At 43.9% G+C, this 23,106-nt stretch overlaps 1 protein-coding gene across 1 annotated transcript in view; it reads left to right on the top strand.

Moving 5' to 3' along the window:
- PIK3C2A (phosphatidylinositol-4-phosphate 3-kinase catalytic subunit type 2 alpha) overlaps positions 1-23,106 on the top strand; it is a 564,057-nt gene that overhangs the window by 207,607 nt on the left and 333,344 nt on the right. Inside the window, 1 exon segment of the mRNA XM_030201063.1 lies at positions 17,302-17,448. Within this exon segment, the coding sequence (XP_030056923.1) occupies positions 17,302-17,448 (147 nt within the window).

Raw genomic sequence — 23,106 nt, 5'->3', positions numbered from 1 at the left:
TCTCGCAGAGGGTCTCCAGCGTCTAAAGCCACTATTGCCCGCTGGCTCAAAGGAACTATCTTTTCAGCTTATCTGCTGGCCGGCAGGGTTCCGCCTGTAGCCTTTAAGGCGCATTCTACTAGAGCGATTTCTTCCTCTTGGGCTGAAACTGGAGCACTCTCTCTTCAAGAGATATGCAGTGCAGCAACATGGGCTTCTAAGCTCTCCTTTGCCCGACATTACAGGCTGGATGTGGCTGCCAGGAGGGATGCGCGTTTTGGAGCACAAGTGCTAGCGCGTGGTGTGGCTTGTTCCCACCCTATCTAGGGATTGCTTTGTTACATCCCATACGTAATGGCTTCATCTGCTTGATGACAAGGAAGGGAAAATTAGGTTCTTACCTTGGTAATTTTCTTTCCTTTAGTCATAGCAGATGAAGCCATGAGCCCTCCCTGTATGATTGTCTGTATGCTGTGAATCTGTTTTTCAGGTTCTGTTCTAATTTCCTGAAGTTCCTTCCTTGGGAGAAAGTTGGAAAACAATCTTCAGGATTCATGTTCATCTTAAATTTAGGAGGATGTGTTCATTCCCTCCAGCATGTGTTTTTTGGAGGATGTATTGATTCTCTCCAGGAGGCGCGTGTGTTCCCCTCCAGTTCTATAAATAGGAGGATGAGTTCATTCCCTCCAGCATGTGTTTTTTGGAGAATGTGTGATTCCCTCTAGGAGGCACGTGTGTTCCCCTCCACTTATATAATAAGGAGGATGAGTTTATTCCCTCCAGGAGGATGTGCATTCCCTCCTTTATGAGTTCATGCCCTTGTGATGGGCCATCGTTCGCTGTGAGGTAAGCTCTTGTGATTCCCATTGCGGTTTGCCATACTGCTTTGGAAGCTTCAAATACTGAAGAGGCAGTGGAGCTAGCTGGCCAAGAGGGCACTGTGAAAGTTTGAGTGCTCTCTATCTCCCCTGCTGGTTGATGGACATAACCCATACGTAATGGCTTCATCTGCTATGACTAAAGGAAAGAAAATTACCAAGGTAAGAACCTAATTTTCCCTTCCTCAGGTCAATACAGTATAGTACTGTTACAGTATCATATCCTGACCTGAGGAAGGGGGTTTTGTTCTCTGAAAGTCAAAATGTATTAAAATTAGTCCAATAAAAAGATTACCTTATTTCCATGTTCTATTTATAAACATTTATTAACACAGCTACAATACTACTTTATCCTAAAGCAAAAAAAGAAAAAGTATATATTTTATTTACAGTTTGTCGTCTCTAGTTTCTGCTTTCCTCATCTTCGTTTCACTGTGTTTCTTCCATCCAGTATCTGTCTTCGCTCTCTACCCTACCATCCAATGTTTACCTTCTCTCTCTCCCTGCCCCTGCCATCCACTGTCTGCCCTCTGTCCCCTGTCCCCTCCATCTACCATCTGCCCTCTCTCTCCCTCTGCCCCTTTCAACCACTATCTGCCCTCTCTCTCCCTTCCATCTAGCGTCTGCCCTCTGCCCCTTCCATCCACCATCTGCCCCGTCTGCCCTCTCTCTCTTCCCCTTGCATCCACTGTCGGCCCTTTCTCTCTGCCTCTTCAATCCACCATTTGCCCTCCCTCTTCCATCCATCCAGGGTCTGCCCTCCCTCTATCTCCCCCATCCATCCAGGATCTGTCCCCTCTCTCTCTCTCTCTCTCTCTCCCCTCTTTTCAGCCTCCAGTTCCAGCCCCATTATCCCACCAGTCCCCAGTTTCAGCCCCAGCCCTTTTCTCCCACCAGTCCCAAGCTTCAGCCCCAGCCATTTCTCCCTGTCCCATTTTCAGCCCCCAGTTCCAATACTAGCCCCCTTATCCCACCTACCCTCCTTTTCAGCCCCTAGTTCCAGTCCCCTTAATCCACCTGCCTTGCATTAGGGCCCCCCTTTTCAGCTCCAGCCCCATTGTCTCACCTGCCCTCCTTTTCAGCCCCAGATCCATTGTCCCACCTGCCGCTGTCCCAGGCATGGCCCCTTTCTCCCTCCTGCCCCCTTCTCAGATCCCAGTTCCAGCTCCAGCTCCCGTCTCCCATCTGAGCCCCTCCTCGACCCAGTCCCCTTCTCCCATTTGATCCCCCGCAAACCGGCATAATCCCCATATCCTTTAAAGATTTCCAGTAGGGCCGATAACGAGTCTCCCGGCTTGGTCAATTGCGCTAATGTGTCTGCAAAGGCTGCAACTTTAAAGGTCAGAGTACCCATCAAGACCCCTCGCGCTGCTAGAGTGTCTACTATGTCTCTCAACAACGGGTCTAATGTCAAGACAAAAAGAAGGGGGAGGGGGGACATCCTTGCCTAGTACCTCGTAGAATCCGAAAATCACTAGACTCCACTCAGTTAACAGACACCTGCGCCCTAGGGGTAGACTATAGGGTTTTGACTGCTGATAGAAATCGCCCTTAGAAACCATATTTAGTCAAAGTGGTGAATATAAAACTCCAATGCACGCGGTCAAAGGCTTTCTCTGTGTCAAAGCTGACGAGGAGCGATTGTAAGTTCTTTCTATGTCGATATTCCAAGGAGGCTAAAATCTTCTGAAGATTTTTAGCCATCGTTCGCCCACGTACAAATCCCACCTGGGAGTCATGTACAAGTTGTGGAAGGACATGTGCTAAACGGTTTGTCAGTATTTTAGTGAGGAGCTTGACCTCATAGTTCAAAAGTGATATGGGATGGTAAGATGCCGCTAATGTGGGTCTTTGCCTGGTTTTGGTATTACTATAATTCATGCCATATTTAACTGCTCAGGTAAATTCTCTGCCTCTATTAAAACATTAAACAGACTCGTCAAGGGGAACACAATCTCCTCTCCCAGTAATTTATAGAACTCAGCCCTAAACCCATCTGTTCCTGGAACTTTCAGTAATGAGCTCTGCGTTGTAGCCAAATGGACATCTTCTGCTGATATTGGTTTATTAAGTAAGTCATTATCTACCTGACTCGTTCTCAGATCCAAGATGGCGTCCGGGAGGGATGTTTGAATAGCAGTTCCTGTCCCTCAATTGTGAAGTCGCGAGTGGAAATCTTCCCTATCTAGTCATGGGGAAGAGAAAGGGTAAACTCTGTGTAGCTTGCTCCACAGGACTACTACTACTACTACTACTTAACATTTCTAGAGCGCTACTAGGGTTACGCAGCGCTGTACAATTTAACAAAGAGAGACAGTCCCTGCTCAAAGAGCTTACAATCTAATAGACAAGTGAACGGTCGGTCCGATCGGGGCAGTCAAATTGGGGCAGTCTGGATTCACTGAACGGTAAGGGTTAGGTGCCGAACGCAGCATTGAAGAGGTGGGCTTTAAGCAAAGACTTGAAGATGGGCAGGGAGGGGGCTTGGCGTAAGGGTTCAGGAAGGTTGTTCCAAGCATAGGGTGAGGCGAGGCAGAATGAGCGGAGCCTGGAGTTGGCGGTGGTGGAGAAGGGTACTGAGAGGAGGGATTTATCCTGTGAACGGAGGACGGGTGAATCTCCCTGCTGCTCGGCAGACGATGCTGGAGGAAGCTGGACTGCTGTCACGGAGAACTCAAGTCGGAGCTTCGAGAGGTCTGATGGAAAACTCGGACCCCAGCGTAGAGGGAGTGACTCTTAGTCCCCCTCCGATGACAACGCTCCCGAGACCCGGTGGGGAACTGTTGGCTATTGAGAGACAACTGGTGGGAGCGTCCGGAAGTGTAGCCCCTGCAGTTTGTGGTGGAGACCCATTAGCTACATCATCCCCGCTCGAATCATCATTGCAAGCGGGTTTGATGCCTGGTGCCTCTCAACCCGAGCAACGCCGGGACGAGCCCCTCGTTTGTGTCCGGAAGTTAGCGAGACCTGCTGTTATCACCATGGACTCCATTTGGGAGGCGATTCAAGTTTTAAACACCATGCTGCTGAAAGTGGTAGAGCTATTTCAAAAAGAAGCGGGAAAATCAGCTCAGGACTATACTGAACTTTCGGGTAAGGTTTCTCAGCAGACCTCCAAGATGGACTCCCTTGAAGCCGAGGTAAACTCTAATAAAATGCTAATATCGGCAATTACTAGAGATAATACTATCCAAAAAAAGAGGATTGATTACATGGAAAATCAATTGAGGAGGAATAACCTTCGCTTTTTAAATTTCCCCAAATCACCATTGATTCCGGCCAAGGAAATGTTAAAAAAATACTTTATTGAGATTCTGGGTATTCCCCCAGAATATTTTCCTCCCTTGACTAGAGTTCTTTACATCTCTGGTGCTGGATCTGGAGATTTGCAACCTCCTCAATCTGACTTAAATCTTACACAGTTTTTGGAGAGTTCTATGGAGATTATTACGGAAAGGACTATGTTATTGGTGTCGTTTGCTTTGGAACTGGACCGAAACAATATAGTCAGGCTTTTTTTTCGTCATATTTACTCACCTTTCTTAGGTTCTAGAATCCAGGTATTTCCTGATCTCTCTCGAGAGACGCAGAGAAGAAGAAAAAATTTTTTGTTATTAAAACCAAGGGTCCTACAATTAGGTGGGACCTTTGTGCTTAAATTTCCATGTACATGTTACATTTCCCTAGAATCTACTAATTATATTTTCTTTGAACCTGGAAAGCTTGTAGAATTTATTGCTAGTAAGGAGTAATGTGTTGTTTAAACCTTGAGGAAGGCTAATCGGCTGCTCAGACTTGAATTCTTGTCCCCCCCTTCTTGCTTTTTTTACCAATGTTTAAATTTATTAACTTAATTTGAAGTTCATAGTTCTTGGATCATTTAATGTGGACTTGCCGTCATCTACTATGTTACTAACATAGATAACGTTTTGCCTCAATTTATTTCAAGAGATATTGTTTTTTTTTTTCCTCATTTATGTTTTGGACATGAATGTATATATAAAATGAATAAAAAAAAAAAATTATCTACGTGACTCAATGAAGGCAGAGATGTGTTGGCCCAGTAAAGATCACTAGGAAGTCCCCCATCCTCGGGGGCTTCATAAAGCTGCTGATAATAGGAGTGAAATATATTACAAACTTCCTGATCAGTATGTGCTGAAGTGCCTTGGTTTGTCTTCATCGACAGTATTCTGGAATGTCCCCTCTTTACTGCTATGAGGCATGAGAGAAGGAGTCCCCCCTTATTTCCATGTTTGTATAACATATACTTATAGGTCTGCGATTTGAGGGCCCTTTGGTGCACTAGGTCATTCAATGCTACCCGTAGCTCCAGTACCCTCTGTTTATGCTCTAAGGAATGTGACTGTCCGAACCTCCGCCGATCCACCCTGAGTTGTCGACTTAGGTGGAGGATCTCTCGGTCTCTGGCCCTTCTCTGATGGCAGATATAACTAAAAATTTCGCCTCTCAAAATGTCCTCCGTAGCGTCCCAATAGAGGACCGGCTCCGCCTCATGTTCTGCGTTATGGACCTTATAGTCCTGCCAACATTTGAGTAACTTATCTCAGAAAGCTCGGTCTCTATATAATTCCTCTGGAAAAACCCATCTCCATCCCCGTGTGGGGGGCTGGGATAAGACGCAGTCCATCCAGACCCATGCGTGATCCGAAATAACGTAAGGCCCAATACCTACTTTGGTCACTGATTTAAACAACTGCCTTGAAATCAGCAAGTAATCAATATGAGCTTGGGTAGAATGAGCTCAGGACAGGTGTGTAAAATCCCTCTCCTGAGGGTGTAATACCCGCCAGACATCAATAAAATCTAACTGGTGTCACAGATTGGGAAACCGTCTACTGTCATGATAGGCTCCAGTCCTCGCAGGGTGAGACTTGTCTAACTGAGGATCCAATACAGAATTAAAATCTCCTCCCACCAGGACAGCCGTCTGTGAATAAGCCAGAAGCTTAGAAGTTACCATCTTGTAAAATTGGCGATCGTATTGATTGGGGGCATACATATTCCCAAAGATTAGCTTTTGTTGCTCCACTATAGCTTCACATAATAAAACTCTACCCCCGGGGTCCACAAAGAGAGGCCTTACCTTGTCTGCTACCCCTTTCCGGAACAATATGGCAACCCCTTCCTTCTTCCGCTGGGCGGTTGCTGAAATACATTTAGTATGTTCTAGGGCAGACAAGCGGGTCTCCTGCAGTAAAGCAATATCAGTTCGATGGCGTTGTAGGTGCTGTAGTATTTTTGAGCGTTTGATAGGGGAGTTAATTCTTCCCACATTCCAGGTTACCACCTTCAGAACTGCTCCCCACACCGAGGCTCATATCTACCCAGTATTATATTACGTACATATATGAGGAGGTGCCCCAGCCTACACCCCCCCCCCCTCCATGGACATCTCTCAAGAAAAGGTATCTCAGCCAGATCAAAAAGTAACCAAATAATCTCCCAAGTAGTAACCAAATTAACTCCTGTAGTTCCTAGCCCCAAGCCCTGAACCCCCCCCCCCCCCCCTCCCCCCCCCCCCCCCCGTTCCCTCCTACCTTCTCTCTACCCTTCTCCCCCCCACTTAATTCTGCCTAAGATTCCCTTCAAGGAAATGTCACGTTCAACATCACCCACCACACACCCCTCTAGACAAAAGCGCAGTTGCAGATTTGTTGACCTCTATGTATATATACTTTAAAAAAAACAAACAAAAAAAAAAACAACTTGTGGTTCAGTGTAAGAGTCTCACAGTACAGGCCCTCTTATAGGCAGTCTCCTAGGTTCTTGTATCTCCCTATGTCTCAGCAGAGCTCAAAGTTCTAGGTCCAGTAGTAGGCAAACATCCATCCATGTCTTGAGCGTGTCCCCGCACAACAATAAAGAGCATCAGGGCTCGCTTAATGGTCCGGACTCTCACTCCTGGTATGTTGCGGTTCCAGAGAGCTCAAAAATTCCTGCGCCTTCTACACCGTGTGGTAGACCTTGGTTTCTGCTTGGTAAGTCACTCGCAACTTAGCCGGATATTAGAAAGCAAAGCAGATTTTTAAAGCAAAAAGTCTTGAGCACACAGGCAAAAGCCATCTCCGCTGTGCTGCGACTACTGCTGAGTAATCCTGGAAGCATAGGATCTTCTGATTATCATACAGTAGTTCCTGGCCACTTCTCAGGGCCTGCAAAATAGCTGTTTTGTGTACAAAGTCGAGGAGCCGGCAGATCACCACTCTTGTTCTCAAGTTAGATTGTTGGCGAGGGCCCACACGGTGAACCCGCTCCACACGTAGCGCCCCCAGGGAAGTCAACAGCTTTAACTGTTGCGGTAGCCATGTCTCTAGAAATCCCCACAGATCACTTTCTCCCAGCGTGTCCGGTAGGCCCACAAACCTCAGATTGTTCCATCGGGATCTGTTTTCTAGATCCTCCAGTTTCTCTTCATACGCTACCACTAGAGTTTGCTAGCGGGCTTGTTCCACCTTAGTTACCCAGTCCTCCAAGATCCCATGTCTTTGCTGGTATGCCGCAAAGTCCTTGCTGAGCTGCCCCATATGGTCCTGCAGTTGTTCTAGTTTAGTATCAATAGGGCTCAAACTTTTGTCAAATAATATTTCCATGGCCCCCGTAACCTTGGCTGCCACCTCTGCCACCCACACCGAACCAATTGTGGAGGCGGCTAGGCTCGCCGGGGCTGCCATTTTGTCCTCATATAGCCGAGCTTTCTCCTTCTCCTTGTGTGGTCCTTTCACTGCCATGGCGCTTATAAAAGATCAATCACTAAATAGCTCCAGTCTTATTGAATACAAAATATCTTTATTAAACACGTGTGCTTCAAAACCTGCTCACGTGTGTTTAAAACCTTTATTCACAAGGGATACCGGTTGGTCAATTACTGCGTCTTAGACGATTATGCTCCTCTATCTTAGAATTCAAGAAACAGGCTGCTGAAATGATAGAAAGATTTAGAGCTCGGGGTTACCCAATGAAGATCCTTAAAAATGCATACAAAAGGGCATTATACGCCCACCGCCCTTGGTTAATGTTACCTAAGTCAAGATCTCCTTCGAAGGCATTGGCATGTGTTATTCCGTTTTCTTTAAAAGCATCTAATATTAGCAGTATTATACATAAGCACTGGCATGTTCTTTCGATACACCCAGAATTTAGGGAACACCCCAAAGTAGCTTATAGACGACAAGCTAATGTGGGAGAATTACTAAAGAAATCAAAACAAAGAGAGGAGGAAGGCAGACACTCCCCATGTGGGAGATGTGTATATTGCCGCTTTTCCCTAAACACTGAAAAGATTTGTATACCCCACAGTGATAAAGAATTCATATTAAGGTATAATACTAACTGCAATAGCTCCCAAGTGGTGTATTGCATTATGTGTCCTTGTGAACTTTATTATATAGGTCACACTAAACGTCCCTTAAAGAACAGACTAGCAGAGCATGTAAGTAATTTACGTTTGAAGAAAATGATGTGCCCTTTGGTTGCTCATTGGTATGAGTGTAATCACACTGTAGATCAGTTAAAGTGTGTGATACTAACACAAATTCCCCTAGACAGGAGCCGTGGGGGTGACATCAGTTCTAGATTGTTAGCCATAGAACAGAGATATATTTATACATGGCGAACAGTGACACCCATGGGGCTTAATCAAGAGGTAGAATGGATTTAAGTGCCTGTTTCTTTAAGGGAGAAGAAAAAAAGAAAAAAGAAGCTATGCATTGTGGGAAGATATAAGGGTGGGGGTTTTGATTCTCCCTGGTTAGTTCAGAGCCACGGCAGTTGGGTCCCGGCCTGAGAAAGTCCTTTGTTTGGCACGCTGCCAAACAGAATTGGTTAAAGTAAGTGCAGTTATTATATATAAAACATTATAGTTTGATGAGATAGTAATTTGTTTAGAGGTTTGAATTGAAGGGGTGACAGTGGAATTGTGTAATTTTAGGGGATATGGTGGTTCCTCCTGATGAAGAGAACGAAAGAGGAGCCGATGCTTGCTTAAGGACTGGAGTAACAGCAGTTATGAGATTGAAAGTCTCATTCTGCTTATGTAGTGCCTGAAATCTATTGCAAGTGGAGTTGTTCATCCCCAGAGAAGTGTGTTGGGGTTTGTCTTGAACTTTCATGAAACTTTATGTGAAACCGGAAACCGGAAGAGCAGAGTGAATGGACACATGCAAAGGTCCCGTATTTCTAATTCTGTGAAGTCTCTTTGAGAGACAAGAAATTATGAACTCTGACACAGTGTGTAATGATATTCAAGAAAGTCATGTATATATAAATCCTCCTTGTTCTAGATTTTCTATGCAGGTACTATAAGGTGTGAATGAGTATGAAAGATATAAGAGAACATTGTTTGTGAATAAAGGTTTTAAACACACGTGAGCAGGTTTTGAAGCACACGTGTTTAATAAAGATATTTTGTATTCAGTAAGACTGGAGCTATTTAGTGATTGATAATACAAGTGCTCCAGCAGCTCTATTGAGTCCCTAATTGTATAACATTATGCTTATAAAAGATGTCAGAGCGATCCAGAGCTCTCCAGAGAGTAAACTAGGCGAGAGTGACACAAGCTGGTAGGTCAAAAATGCTGTAGATGGGCGGTGTAGCGGTGGGCTGGCAGGAGCGTAGTTTTTCAGCGACCGCTCCCGAGCATGGCGTCATGTGACCTCTGACATAATAATTTTAATAAACTGTAACTGTGTGCATGTCCGAGCATACAGAAAACTTATATTAGCTGTGACAGATACCCAGCCAGCTGTGTCTGTACATCTTTCAGAGTCTGTAAAATAGCTCTTTTTTTTTTGTTGTTGTTGTTGTTACAAGTTCATTTGTTCCTGAAATTGAGTTCATACAGGGCAGTAACCGAACCTATAAATCCTTTATGGCTGATAGGGAGATAAGTACAAGGAATGATTTTTCTAAAGTAAATGGAATGAAGTTTGAAGCTGGAAACCTGATACCTACAGAACTGTAAAACTGAAGTTTCTGCAAAAACTTTGTCCTTTCTTCTTCCCTTGATTATAAAAGTACCTTTTCAATCTGACTGAAATGTTTGTTTAATTGGACTTAATAGACTGCTTTTCAGTAGAACTATCAAGGTTGAATACCAAATGGTTAAAACCAAATTGAATGCAGAAAGAAATGCCATAAATGATAGGATGGCTAGCAGCAAGAAAGAGGAAAACGCTAAGTCACTAATAATAAAACCATAAATTTATTGTAGAGAAGAACAGGTGAGCTACTCTGATATCTAGTGAGAACTCTTTCCTTCTGGTGCCCTTTCAAAAGCCTGTGAAAACAGGTATGTTTTTAGGCATGTACTAAACTTAGGGTGTGTGAGTTCAGAACGAAGACATGTTTGCCATGTTACCCTGTTGATATATAGTAATATGTTAGTACATAAGTATTGCCATACTGGGACAGACCAAAGGGCCATCAAGCCCAGCATCCTGTTTCCAACAGTGGCCAATCCAGGTCACAAATACCTGGCAAGATCCCAAAAAGAAAATAACTCAAGATTATTTGAGGCCAGTTTTTGGTTCTGTGTATCTTACCTGTCCTCTCATTGTATCCACGTGTATTGAGAAGAGCCACCCTCTTCCCTTCCTTTTTCAGCCATGGCGATCAGGAGAGAGACCTTTTAGAAAAATAAGTGTGCATGTTATGTACCACTTCTCATTAGAGGTTTTTCAAGCTAGGGATTTTTCTTATTACATCTATTTATATTACTTTATAAGCTTAACCCTGCATAATATAATCTCTAACTATCTGTAACAAATTGTATTTCCAACATTCAAATCATTTTGTAAGCCACACTGAACCCGCAAAAAGGTGGGAAAATGTGGGATACAAATGCAATAAATAAATAAATAAATAAATAAATAAATAAATAAATAAATAAATAAAATAAATACTTAGCTCAACTCCCCCATTCTCTATTTCTGTGGGTAACACTCTCATCCTTTCTGTCTCATCAGCTCGTAACCTTAGGGTCATCTTCGACTCCTCCCTCTCCTTCTCTGCACATATTCAACAGACTCCTAAGACCTGTCGTTTCTTTCTCTGTATCACCAAAATTCGCCCTTTCCTTTCTGAGCACACTACCAGAACCCTCATCCACACTCTTATCACCTCTCGCTTAGACTATTGCAACTTGCTTCTCACAGGTCTCCCACTTAGTCATCTCTCTCCTCTTCAATCTGTTCAAAATTCTGCTGCACGACTAATATTCCGCCAGGGTCATTATGCTCATATTAGTCCTCTCCTAAAGTCACTTCACTGGCTTCCTGTCCGTTTCCGCATACAGTTCAAACTCCTCTTATTGACCTATAAGTGCATTCACTCTGCAGCTCCTCAATACCTCTCCACTCTCATCTCTCCCTACATTCCTCCCCGGGAACTCCGTTCACTGGGTAAATCTCTCTTACCTGCACCCTTCTCCTCCACTGCTAACTCCAGACTCCATTCCTTTTATCTTGCTGCACCATATGCCTGGAATAGACTTCCTGAGTCGGTAAGTCAACTCCATCTCTGACCGTCTTCAAATCTAAGCTAAAAGCCCACTTTTTTGATGCTGCTTTTAACTCCTAACCCTTATTCACTTTGTTCAGAACCCTTATTTTATCATCCTCACTTTAATATTCCCTTATCTCTTGTTTGTTCTGTATGTCTGTCCTAATTAGATTGTAAGCTCTGTTGAGCAGGAACTGTCTCTTCAGGTTCAAGTGTACAGCACTGCATACGTCTAGTAGCGCTTTAGAAATGATGAGTAGTAGTAGTAGTAATAGCAGTTACTCCTATGGAGTTTACCAGCAATGACCAACTTTATTTACAAAGCACTTCAGGTCTACTTTCTGGCAACGGTGTGTTACCTCATATACTCCAGAGTAATGGACACTGGTGCCTAGTCATTGAGGCCTGTAACTTAAAAACAAGATGTGTTTGTCACTTAGAGTTGAGTGGCTCCAGCTGCTAGTCCTGCTCTGAAGTCATATGTCCCTGTTGGAATCCTCTGAAGAGTTCTTGCAGACAAGAACCGTAGTTTCATTCAGTTGTTGGTAATAAGTGACAAGGGAATGAAAAAAAAACAACTGTTTGTCAGATGGTTGCAGAACTCTCAGAATTGGTCTAGATAAAATTTTATACCTAACCTTGAGCCTATAGAATATTCTTTTTTTTTTAGAGTGTGGATCTTGACTACATTTTTCATTGCCAGAAAAACGAAATTGGAACACAGAGGAGACTTCAGTGGTCTCCAAAGTGCTTTGAATATTTAAGTCCTTCTTGACATCTGTATATAAAGGCCTGGGTAAAAACCTCATCCCTTAGTGTCAACAGCAGATGAATCCAGAGACGTGGGTTGGCAGTGATCTGCTGCTCGTATGCGGCTAGGGTGTGCCTTAGCTGGGTGCAACAGCTGGCGGATTCCTTCAAGGACTGTGAGGCTTCCTGTTCTTTGGATTTGCTAGACATGAAGATAGGTCTTGCTTGTTTGGCAAATTCCTTGTATAACATGCTATGGGTATCGGCCAAGCAGATGTTTTTGGTGGTTACAGCCCACCAGTTGCTCTGGTTGCGCCATTGGACAGTGGATGGCACGTCTAAGCAGCTCTTGGTTAAGCTCCTCTTTAAGGGAAAGCTCGTTTGGGGAGGACTTGAAGAAGCTAGTGAAAGATCTGGGTGACTCGAAGTCTCTGCATCTCCCGGAGGATAAGCCTAAGGGCTCTCTTAGGTTGGGGCCAGATTGCCCATGTTTTCGAGACATCAGGCACTATTGGCTAGGGTGACTGGGCCTGAATCAGCGTTCCCGGTATCAGGCATTCCGATCATGGATCTCATGGCATCCCAACGCAAAGCCAAAGGTTTTTCAGCAAAAAAAGAGAGTACGATTCAGAAGGGCTGGATTTGCTGGTTCAGCCGTAGCCGTCTGGCGTGTTTCTGTACATCTGTCCTTCATGGTCTATGATTGGCAGGGTGCTCAGATGGGTCTGGTGATCCTCATAGTTCCAGATTGGCCCCAAAAACTGTGGTATACGGATCCTGATCTGCCTACAAGTGAATAACCCGCTGTGGCTGCTGACCAGTCCCGATCTTCTCCTTCAGGGGACAGGTCGGATGGAAAATCCCACCCCTTTTGGTCTCATGGCTGGGCTATTGAGAGGGTTAAATTGAGAAAGAAGGGGTATTTCCCCAAGGTCTTTGCAACTCTTCTCCAGGCGAAGAAGCGGTCTACCTCGACAACTTATGTGCGGGTCTGGCGAGTTTTTGAGGTTTGGTGTTCAGACAGGTCTATCTCCTCATTTCAGTCTTCTTTGCTACACGTTTTGGCTTTTTTGCAGGAAGGCCTGCTGTAGGGGTTGGCTGCTTCTTTCATTACATAAGTACATAAGTAGTGCCATACTGGGAAAGACCAAAGGTCCATCTAGCCCAGCATCCTGTCACCGACAGTGGCCAATCCAGGTCAAGGGCACCTGGCACGCTCCCCAAACGTAAAAACATTCCAGACAAGTTATACCTAAAAATGAGGAATTTTTCCAGTCCATTTAATAGCGGTCTATGGACTTGTCCTTTAGGAATCTATCTAACCCCTTTTTAAACTCCGTCAAGCTAACCGCCCGTACCACGTTCTCCGGCAATGAATTCCAGAGTCTAATTACACGTTGGGTGAAGAAAAATTTTCTCCGATTCGTTTTAAATTTACCACACTGTAGCTTCAACTCATGCCCTCTAGTCCTAGTATTTTTGGATAGCGTGAACAGTCGCTTCACATCCACCCGATCCATTCCACTCATTATTTTATACACTTCTATCATATCTCCCCTCAGCCGTCTCTTCTCCAAGCTGAAAAGCCCTAGCCTTCTCAGCCTCTCTTCATAGGAAAGTCGTCCCATCCCCACTATCATTTTCGTCGCCCTTCGCTGTACCTTTTCCAATTCTACTATATCTTTTTTGAGATACGGAGACCAGTACTGAACACAATACTCCAGGTGCGGTCGCACCATGGAGCGATACAACGGCATTATAACATCCGCACACCTGGACTCCATACCCTTCTTAATAACACCCAACATTCTATTCGCTTTCCTAGCCGCAGCAGCACACTGAGCAGAAGGTTTCAGCGTATCATCGACGACGACACCCAGATCCCTTTCTTGATCCGTAACTCCTAACGCGGAACCTTGCAAGACGTAGCTATAATTCGGGTTCCTCTTACCCACATGCATCACTTTGCACTTGTCAACATTGAACTTCATCTGCCACTTGCACGCCCATTCTCCCAGTCTCGCAAGGTCCTCCTGTAATCGTTCACATTCCTCCTGCGACTTGACGACCCTGAATAATTTTGTGTCATCGGCGAATTTAATTACCTCACTAGTTATTCCCATCTCTAGGTCATTTATAAATACATTAAAAAGCAACGGACCCAGCACAGACCCCTGCGGGACCCCACTAACTACCCTCCTCCACTGAGAATACTGGCCACGCAATCCTACTCTCTGCTTCCTATCTTTCAACCAGTTCTTAATCCATAATAATACCCTACCTCCGATTCCATGACTCTGCAATTTCTTCAGGAGTCTTTCGTGCGGCACTTTGTCAAACGCCTTCTGAAAATCCAGATATACAATATCAACCGGCTCCCCATTGTCCACATGTTTGCTTACCCCCTCAAAAAAATGCATTAGATTGGTGAGGCAAGACTTCCCTTCACTAAATCCGTGCTGACTTTGTCTCATCAGTCCATCATCCTGATGTCATCTGTTTTTTGAAAGGAGTGAATCGCTTGAAGCCTCTGGTTCGCTATCGTCGGAAATGGAACTTGAATCTAGTGCTTCACGCTGTTCGAGCCTTTGCATTTCACCTCACTAAAGGACATCACTTTGAAATCCGTGTTTCTGGTCGCCATTGCCTCACCCCAACAAATTTATGAACTTCAGGCCTTGTCTTGTTTTTTTTCAGGTGTCATCAGAGGGGGTTATGATAATCCTGGTTCTGTCCTTTCTTCCTAAGGTGGTTTCTGCCTTTCATTTCAACCAATCTTTGTTTCTTCTGGCTTTTCAGGAGGAGAATTATTCCAAAGACTTTCGATCTCTGCATTTCCTTGATGATCACAGGGTTCTAATGCGTTACCTGCACGTGACCAACGAGTTTCGTCGTCCAGATCATTTGTTTGTGGTCCACTTGGATCCATGGAAAGGCGAAGTGGCTGCCAGTCACAATTTGCTTGATAGGTTAAAGAAGCTATTGCATCCTCTTTCAGTGTATTTCTGGGCCCATTTTATGTGAGCAGTCACCACTTCTTGGATGGAAACCTGCCTCTTTTCCTTGGAGGAGATTTGTAGGGCAGTGACATGGTCTTCTCTGCATACGTTCTCTAGACACTACCATTTGGATGTCTTCGCTCAGTTGGATGTATCTTTTTGTATTTCGGTGCTCTCCGCTGGAGTTTCCGGTGCCCTACTTAAGGACTAGTGGTGTAGAACGAGAAGAAATAAATCAATTTTTTTACTCTTTCCAAAAGTACAAAGACTAAGGGACACTGAAGGAAGTTACATGGAAATAATTTAAAAACAAATAGGACGAAATATTTTTTCACTCAACAAATAGTTAAGCTCTGGAACTCTTTGCTGAAGGATGTGGTAACAGCAGTTAGTGTATCTGGGTTTAAAAAAGGTTTGGACAAATTCCTGGAGGAAAAGTCCATAGTCTGGTATTGAGACGGACATGGGAAGCAACTGCTTGTCCTGGGATTTGTAGTATGGAGTGTTGCCACAATTTGGGTTTCTGCCAGATACTTGTGACCTGGCTTGGCCGCTGTTTTGAAAACAGGATATTGGGCTAGATGGACCATTGGTCTCATCCAGTATGGCTACTCATATGTTTTAAGGACTATTTTGTTACATCCCACAAATCTCTGGATTCATCTGCTGTGACTAAAGGAAAGACATTTATAAGGTAAGACATAATTTTTGTGTTGTGAAATTTTGGTTTTTGAATATTAACAAATATAGTTTGATCCTGTTATGTAACTTCATTTTATTACATTTCTATGTAATGGATAGTGAAATGTTTCAGTAATAGTTTTCAAACTGAGAAATAAAAGCTCTGTATTTAAAACTACATTAAAAATAAACACTGTGGAATGACCATGTTCTTTTAAAAGCACTGAAACTTGGGTAGTTTTTAAGCCAGTGGCAAAGCTGTGTGCTGTCATTCAGGAGACCCTCGTTTGATTCCCAGCTATGTGTCCTGCTTTGTAGGTTATGTAGGGTTGGAGAACAGTCTAGGGTTAGTGATGACAGTCCTTGGACAGAATGGAGGGACTCCAACCATACCTTTTCAGTGACAGTGGACAAATTTTTAGTGGCCCACTATTCTTGGTTTTGGATGGAAGAGTGCGTTGAGAGATACAGCAGGTATATGATTAAAGCCTACTGTATTGAATCCCACAATCTTTTGTAAAGCACTGTTCTATTATAGAGGTTCAAAGTGTTGTGTGTTATTTCCTATTCAGTTTCTTTTCTTAGTGATCATTTCCTGGAGGAAATGCCACTTATTCCCTGTGTCATGGTTCAGATTCCTATTGTAGCTTGCTGTTGAGTGTTAAAACAAGCTCACTCTGTGATGCCATGATTCCTGTCCCTTTACCAGAGGACTGCTACTGCAATGCCTGGGCTATGGGAAAAGGATTTAAGAAAGGCAGGAAGCAGGAGAGGACATCCCAAATGATAGCATATTTAATTCCTAAGGACCGGAAGCTCATATAAATAGGAGGGAAGCTTCTGGGGTGAGCCCTATGGTGTTCATACTATTTAATTATGAACACTGTGCCTATTTGAGCCTATTCTATAAAGGGAAGTATGTACCTACTTTTTTCTTTTTATAATGCTAGCATAGAGATTGGGAGGGCATAGGTCTTGCTTCAAGCTTTGTGTTAGCATCATACCAAAGAGTCATGATATGACGTTTGTAATTACTGGCAAGTTGAATTGTATTGTGCTATTCTTTTTTTTTTTTTTTTGCCTCTGGTTGTATTTTGGTTTTTGAATTTCAATAAATTTTATTCAGAAAAAAAAAAAAGAATACTAGCATAGCAGGGCAAATATATGCATGTAATTTAGATGTAAGCACTTAAGCCAGCCATAGAGCTGGAGTAAATTCTCACACTTTGCCAAAAAAGGGCATAAATTATAGCATTCTGTAATATACACACACAACTATGTGCTCTGCCCAGCCTTTGTCTATGTGTATGCCCACCTTCAAACTAAGTATCATACTTAACACACTGATTTAGAGAATAATACATAACTGGAGTATTGGTATTGATGTGTTTATGTGCTGGTATTCTGGTCATTTACGTGCATGTTTGGCGCTTAACTATAGCGACACTGTTGTAGAATTTCATGTAATTAGTTCCCTTTTTTTTTTTTCTAGAGTCATCGATACAGATCAGTAGATCTTATCATTAAGAATGTCAGAAAAATATGCAGTGCTCTGGATGGTGTGGAGACTCCAGCAATTACAGAATCAGTTAAGAAGTTAAAGCGAGCAGTTAATCTTCCTAGAAGTAAAAGTGCTGAGGTAAGCATATTTTCCTCTTGATCAGTTTATTTCCAATGTACATTGAATGAAGAACAAAAACAGTGTGTATTCCGTCGTATAAGTCGGTGTCTGCATTTTTTAAAAATTATTAATGGGACACAACACAGGTCAAAATATCCTGGGTGTTGGTATTTCAATATGTCTTGTCAAGTGTCTCATGTTTCCCTTCAGAGGAATAGAAACACTTCCTGCTACATGTACTCAAACATTTCAAAAGGTTACTCTCCTGCAGTCCAAGTTGCTAAAAAGACATAAATCAATGATTGGGGCTGAAGAAAATGGAAACTGTGCTGTCAGTGGGCTAGGGCATACCAGAGGGAATGCCCAGAATCCCTCCAGAAATACTTGCTATTGCTTGTTACCTTTAAGCCTTTCTTTTCTGTATTTTCTTTGTTTTTAACTTTATTTTTTGTTTGAAGTTTAGAGAGGCATTTTAATGTCAACTGTTAAAACTGGCAAGTCATGTTAAAGGAGTACTCCTGGGGCAATTCTGTGCAATAAAGAATTTGCACAGAATTCACCCTTCCTGCAGAATTTTTCAGTGGCCACAGAATTTGGCCAGTCAGCGGGTTCAAAGAAAATGAAAGTTGCAGGGGTCCTCACCCATTAGTTCCTCCAAATTGCTCTACCTACATTCTTATAGCTTCTGGACAGCTCATATATTCAGGCATCCAGTGGCTGCTTAGTGGCTATTTCTAATTGATATCTGTATTCTATGTAACTGATTTTAAAACTGCTTATTGGCTATTTGTATTTGATAGTTGATAATCTAAGAACTGAATTTAACAAGTGCTTTAAAATCGGTAGTAGTTTCTCTTGTGTTTTTTTTTCTCCCTTCTGCTTCCATACTGTGTGAAACTCCTCCCCTCCCCCATCTTCTTTTGTTGTAAGGTAATTGCATAGCACAGGTGGAGCTTCTCTCTCCACGTGGTTTTTGTCTCTACACAGAACAGAAGCTGGACGGATTTGGGTGCTCTCAGATTATTTTCTGATTCCCCCTACCTTACACTTGTGGCTCTGGGCATTTCAATGCTGTTCTAGAGATAGGTTACAGCAAACACATTCCATAGGTCTTATGCTTAAGCCCACCCACCCTGCCCCACAACCCACCCACCCCAAGACTGACACTTCCTATATAGCTTTACCAAATATACTACATATCATAAATTAACCCCATCATAGTACACCTGTTCATACCCATTTCAACAAATCAAGATGACTTTTATTCTCTGTAATAATTGTGGTGCTTTAGTTTCAAGACCAAGCTTCTGGAGACTTAAAGCTTGTCCTATCTGTCTTCAGCTTGCTAGTTTAAAACAGGAGCTCAGCAAAGTAAAGCAGGAATTGAATGCACTTAAAGCAACTTCTGGGACTGCACAAAATCATACTGCACAGAATCATACCAAATTCTCACCACTGCCTCAAAGGATAATACCACCTAAGAATAGATGTTTCACAGTAGGCTCAGGCAGGCTTCTTTATGTGACACAGAAGCATCCGCCCTCACAAGTTTTGCCCCTACAGAATTCTTTTGCTCCACTACAGCACTGTGATGCTCCTGAAAATAAAACTGAGGCGGAAGAAAAAGCAAAGAAGGTGGAACAAAAAGATATGAAGGTACCCAAAGAGAAAAAACACCCCCAAATCACTAAAACCGAAATACATACTTGGAAATGTAGATGGAAAGTATTGCTTAGACTGCGAGCATTTGTGGTCATCACTTTCCATCTACATTTCCAAGTATGTATTTCGGTTTTATCATTTCTCACATACAGAGCTACTCCTCCACCTTTACGCCCCTCTCTATCCTTCCTAAAAAGATTATAGCCTGGTATGTTTGCATCCCATTCATGGGAACCTTTGAGCCATGTGTCTGTGATTGCAACTATGTCCAAGTCTGCCTCCAAGATTAGGGCATGAAGGTCATGAACTTTATTGCTTAGACTGCGAGCATTTGTGGTCATCAAAGTTCATGACCTTCATGCCCTAATCTTGGAGGCAGACTTGGACATAGTTGCAATCACAGACACATGGCTCAAAGGTTCCCATGAATGGGATGCAAACATACCAGGCTATAATCTTTTTAGGAAGGATAGAGAGGGGCGTAAAGGTGGAGGAGTAGCTCTGTATGTGAGAAATGATATCACAGCGACTGAAATGACAGGGAACTGGGGAAAGGAAGAAGCGATATGGATCACCTTAAAAAGAGAGGATAGAACCTCTGTCCATGTGGGTGTTGTCTACAGACCTCCGACACAATTGGAGAACCTAGATAAAGATCTGATCGCTGATATTCAAAAGTTGGGGAAGAAAAGAGAGGTGCTGTTGTTGGGAGATTTCAATCTGCCGGATGTAGATTGGAAGGTTCCGTCTGCGGAATCGGAAAGAAGTAGAGAGATCGTGGATGCTTTTCAAAGTGTTTTGCTCAGACAAATGGTGTCAGAACCCACGAGGGAGGGAGCGACGCTAGATCTGGTACTCACAAATGGGGATAATGTGTCAAATGTCCGAGTTGGTGCCCACCTGGGCAGCAGTGACCATCAAACGGTTTGGTTTGATATGACAGCTGAAGAGGAGGGTGGCCACTCAAAACTCAAAGTCCTGGATTTCAAACATTCTGACTTTAGTAAAATGGGGGAATACCTGAGGAAGGAGCTGATGGGATGGGAGGAAATACGAGAAGTGGAAAGACAGTGTTCCAGGCTGAAAGAAGCGATAAATAGGGCCACGAACCTTTATGTAAGGAAAGTAAATAAAAGCAAGAGAAAAAGGAAACCGATATAGTTCTCCAAGCAAGTGGCTGAGAAAATAAAGGCTAAAGAGTTGGCATTCCAGAAATACAAAAAAACTCAAGAAAAGGAACACGAGGAGGAATACCGGATGAAACTGAAAGAAGCCAAGAGAGAGATACGTCTGGCGAAAGCGCAAACGGAAGAACAAATGGCTAGAAATGTAAGGAGGGGTGGCAAAATTTTCTTCAGGTATATTAGTGAAAGGAGAATGACTAAAAAGGGAATTGTGAGACTAAAAGATACTGCGAACCGCTATGTGGATAATGATGAAGAAAAAGCAGATTTGCTAAATAGATACTTCTGTTTTCTCAGAAGAAAATCCTGGAGAAGGACCGCGATGGACTGCAAAAAGTACAAATGAGATTGAAGTGGATAGAGCACCGTTCACGGAAGAGAGTGTGTATGAACAACTTGAAAAGCTAAAGGTGGACAAAGCCATGGGACCGGATGGGATCCACCTTAGGATATTGAGGGAGCTCAGAGAGGTTCTGGCGGGTCCTCTTAAAGATTTGTTTAATAAATCCTTGGAGACGGGAGAGGTTCCGAGGGATTGGAGATCGGCGGATATGTTCCCTCTTCACAAAAGTGGTGATAGGGAAGAAGCTGGAAACTACATGGCCGGTAAGCCTCACTTCAGTTATTGGAAAAGTAATGGAAGTGATGCTGAAGGAAAGGATAGTGAATTTCCTGGAAGCCAATAAGTTGCAAGAACCGAGACAACATGGATTTACCAAAGGGAAATCGTGCCAAACGAATCTCATTGAATTCTTTGATTGGGTGACAGGAGAATTGAATCAGGGACGAGCTATGGACGTAATCTACTTAGATTTCAGCAAAGCTTTTGACACGGTTCCCCACAGGAGGCTCTTAAATAAACTGGATGGGCTGAAGATAGGACCCGAAGTGGTGAACTGGATTAGGAACTGGTTGACGGACAGACGCCAGAGGGTGGTGGTGAATGGAATTCGCTCGGAGGAGCGAAAGGTAAGTAGTGGAGTGCCTCAAGGATCGGTGCTGGGGCCGATTCTGTTCAATATATTTGTGAGTGACATTGCCGAAGGGTTAGAAGGTAAAGTTTGCCTATTTGCGGATGATACTAAGATCTGTAACAGAGTGGACACCCCGGAGGGAGTGGAAAACATGAAAAAGGACCTACAGAAGCTAGAAGAATGGTTTAAGGTTTGGCAATTAAAATTCAATGCGAAGAAATGCAAAGTGATGCACTTAGGAAGTAGAAATCCACGGGAGACGTATGTGTTAGGCGGGGAGAGTCTGATAGGTAATGGGCGGAGAGAGGGATCTTGGGGTGATAGTATCTGAGGATTTGAAGGCGATGAAACAGTGTGAAAAGGCGGTGGCCGTAGCTAGAAAGTTGTTAGGCTGTATAGAGAGAGGTGTGACCAGCAGAAGAAAGGGGGTGTTGATACCCCTGTATAAGTCGTTGGTGAGGCCCCACCTTGAGTATTGTGTTCAGTTTTGGAGGCCGTATCTTGTTAAGGATGTAAAAAGAATTGAAGCGGTGCAAAGAAAAGCTACGAGAATGGTATGGGATTTGCGTTACAAGACGTATGAGGAGAGACTTGCTGAACTAAACATGTATACTCTGGAGGAAAGGAGAAACGGGTGATATGATACAGACGTTCAAATATTTGAAAGATATTAATCCGCAAACGAACCTTTTCCGGAGATGGGAAGGTGGTAGAACGAGAGGACATGAAATGAGATTGAAGGGGGGCAGACTCAAGAAAAATGTCAGGAAGTATTTTTTCACGGAGAGAGTAGTGGATGCTTGGAATGCCCTCCCGCGGGAGGTGGTGGAAATGAAAACGGTAACGGAATTCAAACATGCGTGGGATAAGCATAAAGGAATCCTGTGCCGAAGGAATGGATCCTCAGGAGCTTAGTCAAGATCGGGAGGCAGGGCTGGTGGTTGGGAGGCGGGGATAGGGCTGGGCAGACTTATACGGTCTGTGCCAGAGCCAGTGGTGGGAAGCGGGACTGGTGGTTGGGAGGCGGGGATAGTGCTGGACAGACTTGTACGGTCTGTGCCAGAGCCGGTGGTTGGGAGGCAGGGCTGGTGGTTGGGAGGTGAGGATAGTGCTGGGCAGACTTATACGGTCTGTGCCCTGAAGAGCACAGGTACAAATCAAAGTAGGGTATACACAAAAAGCAGCAAATATGAGTTATCTTGTTGGGCAGACTGGATGGACCGTGCAGGTCTTTTTCTGCCGTCATCTACTATGTTACTAGAGGCAGGAGCTCTACAGTCCATGCAGATGACTATTCAAATCCTGGCGCTACTGGGGTTTGACATCAATTACCCAAAGTTCCATCTTCTTCCAGTTCAGAAACTAGAATTCATAGGAGCTCTGCTGGATTCACAGACGGCTCATGCCTATCTTCCAGAGGCAAGGGCAGACAACCTTCTGGCTCTTGTTTCATTGGCCAGAGCGTTTCAGCAGGTCACAGCTCGGCAGATGTTGAGACTGCTAGGCCATATGGCCTCCACAGTCCATGTGACTCCCATGACCCGTCTTCACATGAGATCAGCTCAAATAGACCCTAGCTTCCCAGTGGGTTCAGGCTGCAGGTTATCTAGAGGATGCAATCCAGCTACTCACCGCATTTTGCAGTTCCCTTCAGTGGTGGACAATTCAGTCCAATTTGACTTTGGGACGTCCCTTCCAAATTCCTCAGCCACAAAAAGTGCTGACTACGGATGCATCTCTCCTGGGGTGGGGAGCCCATGTAGATGGGCTTCACACTCAAGGAGCTTGGTCCCTCCAGGAATCAGGTCTTCAGATCAATCTCCTGGAGTTCCGAGCGATCTGGAACGCTCTAAGGG

Source organism: Microcaecilia unicolor, chromosome 4, assembly GCF_901765095.1.
Source record: "Microcaecilia unicolor chromosome 4, aMicUni1.1, whole genome shotgun sequence".
Classification (NCBI taxonomy): Eukaryota; Metazoa; Chordata; class Amphibia; order Gymnophiona; family Siphonopidae; genus Microcaecilia; species Microcaecilia unicolor.
Note: the sequence above shows the minus strand (reverse complement) of the source record. Positions and strands in the feature narration are given on the sequence as shown.